This window comes from Suncus etruscus, chromosome 8 (assembly GCF_024139225.1).
Source record: "Suncus etruscus isolate mSunEtr1 chromosome 8, mSunEtr1.pri.cur, whole genome shotgun sequence".
NCBI lineage: Eukaryota > Metazoa > Chordata > Mammalia > Eulipotyphla > Soricidae > Suncus > Suncus etruscus.
The window spans coordinates 28039817-28045816 of record NC_064855.1 but is presented as its reverse complement, the minus strand read 5'-3'; the positions used below and the strand labels follow the sequence as shown (position 1 = coordinate 28045816).

At 43.7% G+C, this 6000-nt stretch overlaps 1 protein-coding gene across 2 annotated transcripts in view; it reads left to right on the top strand.

The window, feature by feature from the left end:
* Positions 1-6000, top strand: part of PRDM10 (PR/SET domain 10) — a 72469-nt gene that overhangs the window by 5686 nt on the left and 60783 nt on the right. For both annotated transcript variants that reach the window (XM_049778343.1, XM_049778342.1), the window contains exon 3: positions 2634-2693. In XM_049778343.1, the coding sequence (XP_049634300.1) occupies positions 2634-2693 (60 nt within the window). The remainder of the gene's footprint in view (positions 1-2633; positions 2694-6000) is intronic.

Sequence of the window (6000 nt, the reverse complement as noted above, 5' to 3'; positions counted from 1 at the left end):
AGCTGGAATAGAAGTGAAGTCCAGTCTGTGCAGTCACAGTTGTTTCTGGTTCACTTTTTTGCCTGTGACCTGTTTTACCTTCCATATGTAAGACACAAATATCACCCAGAATATAAATAGGTTGTTTCTGTGCTTAGCACTTTGCAGTGCATAAAACATTTTAAGCTATGTTATACAAACAGTTTCTATACTTGGAGAATAAGGCCTTGTCATAAAACCTTATCCATGTGTAATACGTACACAGAAAGCTTCAATAACTCCCAAGAAGTGTGACACACCCAGTAAATATTTTTCAAATCTGTATCAAGATAAAACTGACACCTAATCAAAGCTCTGCAAATACCTCTGCTTAGTTTAACTCTCCTAGACCAGAGAGTTTAAAAAATGACCGGTGCCCAGTTTTCAATTAATTATGGTGTTCCTGGGCCGGAGAGATAGCATGGAGATAAGGCGTTTGCCTTGCATACAGAATGACGGTGGTTCGAATCCTGGCATCCCATATGGTCCCCTAAGCCTGCCAGGAGTGACTTTTTTTTTTTTTTTTTTGGTTTTTGGGACACACCCAGTAACGCTCAGGGGTTACTCCTGCCTATGTGCTCAGAAGTTGCTCCTGGCTTGGGGGACCATATGGGACACCGGGACCGGGGATCGAACCGCGGTCCGTCCAAGGCTAGCGCAGGCAAGGCAGGCACCTTACCTTTAGCACCACCGCCCGGCCCCCAGGAGTGACTTTTGAGCATAGAGCCAGGAGTAACCCTTCAGCACTGCCGGGTGTGACCCAAAAAAAACCAAAAAAAAAAAAAAATTATGGTGTTCCGAAATATCGTGGTTAGGATTGTTTTTTTTTTTTTTTTTTTTGGTTTTTGGGCCACACCCTGTGACGCTCAGGGGTTACTCCTGGCTATGCGCTCAGAAGTTGCACCTGGCTTCTTGGGGGACCATATGGGACGCCGGGGGATCGAACCGCGGTCCATCCTAGGCTAGCGCAGGCAAGGCAGGCACCTTACCTCCAGCGCCACCGCCCGGCCCCCGGTTAGGATTGTTTTTATCTCACATCTGAGATCTTTTACTTTGGCTAAATTCATTTGTATCTTATTCTGGAATCAGAATTTAAGTGCAAACCTAAACATTTTTCTTTTTTTTTTTTTTTTTTTGGTTTTTGGGCCACACCCGGTGACGCTCAGGGGTAACTCCTTGCTATGCACTCAGAAATCACTCCTGACTTGAGGGACCATATGGGACGCCAGGGAATTGAACTATGGTCCGTCCTAGGCTATTGTGCACAAGGCAGACCCCTTATGCCCTGTACCACCGCTCCGACCCCCAAAATATTTTTTAAATGAAATATTTTCAGTCACCATAAAATTACAAAATTATTCGTGATTTTAACAACAGTTCCTAGCAGTATAGTTTTGCTCAGGCCTTGGTAAGGTTGAACAAGTTTTTCAAACTTTAGAGAAAAGACTTATTTTCAGGGTTGGCAATTTTTTTGAAAACTTGGGCTTGGCTGATTTGATTTAGAAAAGTTCCCTTCTCTAGTAACCTTTGCAGTATCATCATCCAGGTGCTGATGCTTTTCTAACAATAACTGTTAAAAATGATAGTTTGGGTCTTTTCCCCCCCAAAAGACTTCTGGGTCATTAAGTTCATTGTTTTTCTCTCTTCATTTTCCTTGACAATAGATGTAACCCTGGCACTGAGAAACTCCATGTGTGTCTCTTTTCCATTACACATGTGGGTCCCATACTCCGTTTGTGGCATGACCTCTGTTTTGCAAACATGCCTTTTGATTTTTCTGACATTATTGCAGTGCTGGGGATGGAACCCAGAGCTCCACTCTCTTGGAACTTGTGCCCTGCCACTGTGCCATATCTCTACCCCACTTGCTTTTATAGTTAGTGCTGACGTTAGACCTTCAGAGAGTTTGACTTGAGAGTTTAAGATCAGGAGCTGCAGTGACAGCAGTAGGCCTAGCATGTGGATGACTCGGGACAAACATGGGTTCAATTCCTGACATCCCATATGGTCCCCGAGCATGTCAGGAGCGATTTTTGAGCACAGAGCCAGGAGTAACTTGAATGCCGCTGGTTAAAAAGCAAAAAAAAGACTGTAAGATCAGAATGTTTGTTGGTTACTCGAGATGTCTCATTACCTTGGAACACTGTGAATAAAAGACTTTATTAGTGAAGTATAAGGATAAGTATCTTTTAAGATATAGATAAAGATAGATATCTTTAAGATAAAGAGGGCCCAAAGAGATAGCACAGCGGAGTTTGCCTTGCAAGCAGCCTATCCAGGACCAAAGGTGGTTGGTTCGAATCCCAGTGTCCCATATGGTCCCCTGAGCCTGCCAGGAGCTATTTCTGAGCAGACAGCCAGGAGTAACCCCTGAGCACCGCCGGGTGTGGCCCCCACCCCCCAAGAAAAAGATAAAGATAGATATCTTTAAGGTAAAGGTAAGTATCTTTATTTTCTTTATTATTGAAGGATCATTTTTAGCCATCTGGTTGGGAACTCTCAGGATAATTGGTGTTTAGCAGGAAACAGTTTCTTGTGTGCATGAGCTATTAAAGATCCATTGATAATATTTTTGGATTTTTTTTTGTTGTTCCTGTTTTGTTTGTTTTGTCCAGACTCTGTTTACAGACCCGGGCCAAGTAACATATGTCCAGCAGGATGCTACAGCTCAGCAGGTAATGAATGCATCCTTGAAAACAAACCCTCCCCTTTCCCCTTCCCTTTGCTGCCCCTTGATGTTGTCATGAGCAGTGCCGAACACTTGCCCGCTGGTGGGATGAAACTTGGGTCATGTAAGGCAAGTAACCTCCCTGCTGTGCTATCCCCACTCCAGCCCCTCTGTGAAACATTCCTTTCTTTTACCTGCATTTCTCATATAACCTAATCTAAGTGGACTTTGAGGGGGTATCGTCCTTATTTTCCTGCAGGCTGTGCACCTGAGGAAGAAGGTATAGAGTGGATATTGTCAATCTTGCTTTGATATGAATCAAAATAATTTCATTTTCATTTTGGCTCATTTCAGTTGATTGGGGTTATGTACTGGTGGGCTTTGTAAGTGATTTTGTAAGTGATTAGCTGAGAAATTCTCCTTGAATTCTCAGGGAATTTAATGGCATTTTCTGTCTTAAGTATTCCTGTCCAAGGTTTGGGTGCTTCCACTTTAAAATTTGAGGTGTGAGTGAAGACATGCAGTATGGGTGAGGGGATTGTATGGCTACACACACTTAGATAACATCAGAGCCCTGCTGCACCCAGCTGTGCAGCTGGACAGCTGAAAATTTATGCTTTGTATATTCTGGGGTTGGGGTCCAGCCATCAGCTCCTGTGAAATGCAGAGAAGTTCCAGGTGTCTTTGTCACATCACTTGTGGTTGAGTTTATTCTTGATGGTCAGTGAGCTAGAAATTTGTGGGGCTTGTCACCAGGAATGAGAATTTATCTTCATTCGTTTTAGCTGCTGTTGCTCACACACACTGGGGTGAGTTAGAGGTGACAGATTGCTCAGTAATTGTTGACAGTTACTGAGGCTGCAAGTCAGGACTAAAGTGCCTGTGGAGCCCTGGACTTTGTGGGCTCCAGGGCCCCTTCTTGTTGGGTCCTCAGCTGATGGCTACCACCCTGAGCTTATTGGGTCCCAAGGTCCTGTCCTGCTGGGTGCCAGCTGGTGGTAGGGCTCTGTGGGTTCTTTCATGTCCGCTCTCAAGGCTCACCTCCTGGCCCTGTCATACCAGAACTTGGTTCCAGCATAGATAGATTTATAGTCCACCTGGGGCATAGTTATTTTATTTGAATAGTTTTATGATAGATATCTTGTTGTTGTTGTTGTTGTTGTTGTATGGGTCACAGCTGTGATTCTCAGTGATTACTCCTGCTCTGCCCTTAGGAATCATTCCTAGTGGTTTTCAGGGGACCATATGGGATACTGGTGATCAAACCTAGGCTGGCTATGTGCAGGACAAGCACCCTATTTGCTGTACTATTGCACTGGCACCAAATTAGGGATCTTCTTCATCAACCAAATCAGTCCCATCTTTGTGAACATCTTTTTTTTTGGGGGGGGGGTGGGTTGGGCCACACCGGCAATGCTCAGGAGTTACTCCAGGCTATCCGCTCAGAAATAGCTCCTGGCAGGCACGGGGGACCATATGGGATGCTGGGATTCGAACCAACCACTTTAGGTCCTGTGTCAGCTGCTTGCAAGGAAAACACCACTGTGCTATCTCTCCGACCCCATGAATATCTTTTTATTAATTCCATCCAGGAGAGACTTTAATCAGTTTTTAAAAAATTTGACAGGATTAAAAAATGAGGGGCCTGAGTGGTCTTGCTAGAGGTAAGGCATCTGCCTTGAAAGTGCTAGCCTAGGGCCGGAGAGATAGCATGGAGGTAAGGCGTTTGCCTCTCATGCAGGAGGTCATCGGTTCGAATCCCGGCGTCCCATATATGGTCCTCCCGTGCCTGCCAGGAGCAATTTCTGAGCCTGGAGCCAGGAATAACCCCTGAGCACTGCCGGGTGTGACCCAAAAACCACAAAAAAAAAAAAAAAAAAAAAAAAAAAAGAAAGTGCTAGCCTAGGATGGACCATGGTTCAATCCCCCGGCGTCCCATATGGTCCTCCCAAGCCAGGAGCAATTTCTGAACGCATAGCCAGGAGTAACCCCTGAGCATCAATAGGTGTGGCCCCAAAACAAACAAAAATAAATGAGATGCCTTTGATTATAAATAAAATGTGATCCCTGTGTTGACATTCAGATAATTTTAATAATGAATCCATTTGTATGGGAGTAATCACCTTTTATTTCCCCCATGAAAAGAATCAAGACAGAACAGAAAGGTACATTAAAATCCAAACAAGGGGCCAGAGAGATAGCATGGAGGTAGGGCATTTGCCTTGCATGCAGAAGGATGGTGGTTCGAATCCTGGCATCCCATATGGTCCCCTGAGCCTGCCAGGAGTGATTTCTGAGCATAGAGCCAGGAGTAATCCCTGAGTGCTGCTGAGTATGACCCAAAAAACCAAACCAAACCAAACCAAACCAAAACAAACCAAAACAAAACAATAACAATAAAAAAAACCCAAACAAGTTTTGCTCAGAGCTGTTTCATTTATCTCAACATTTATTCCTTTGGATTCCAGACACTCTTTAGCCTTGTTGACAGAGAGGGATGAACTGACCTCGGTCAGTGTCCAGTGGTTCCAACTCTCCCTTCTACAGTTGGGCGCAGAAGGGCAAAGGAGGAAAGTGGAGTAGTCTGGAGTGATGATGTTTTCTGACCTGTGCCTGACACTATTAAGCACAGGCTCAGCTCTTTGTGCTGGATTTTTGACCTCAGTATTTTCATTTTATTATCTTTTTTGGTTATTGTTGTTGGGCCACACTGAGTAGTGTTCAGGTGTTACTTCTGACTCTGCACTCAGGAATTACTCCTTTGCTTAGAGATCATATGGGATGTCAGAGATTGAACCTGGATCAGCTGTATGTAAGGCAAGCACTGTCTTCCAGCCCCCCAGGATTCTCATTTTAAATAATTCAAAGATCAAAATTCTTAGTGAAATTGAAAAAGGATACATATATACTAGTGAAATAAAAACTGGAATCCTAAATTTGATGTAGCACAGAAGTATGAACTTATACTATATTTCCTGTTTAAAACCATAATTTTTTAGTTCTGGCCTCTGAAAAAACAAGATTTAGGTAATCTAGAGGTAGTGAATTGATGTGTCTTTAGGTTATGTGCAACAACTTCTTCCTGAAGTATCGGAGCTCCTGGAAGCTGGTGAATATTTCTGCCACAGGGATTTGTACTCTGATAGAGCTTGAAAGGGACAAGATAGAACTGTGTGACCCACAAAGAAAGGAAAATGTTACAATAATTGTATTTAAAATTTGTAAGTTCTTGGACTGGAGAGATAATGTAGGGTAAGGCCTAGTGCCACTCCACTCCAATAAATGAAATCTGTAAGTTCAGGCTGTTAAGTGAA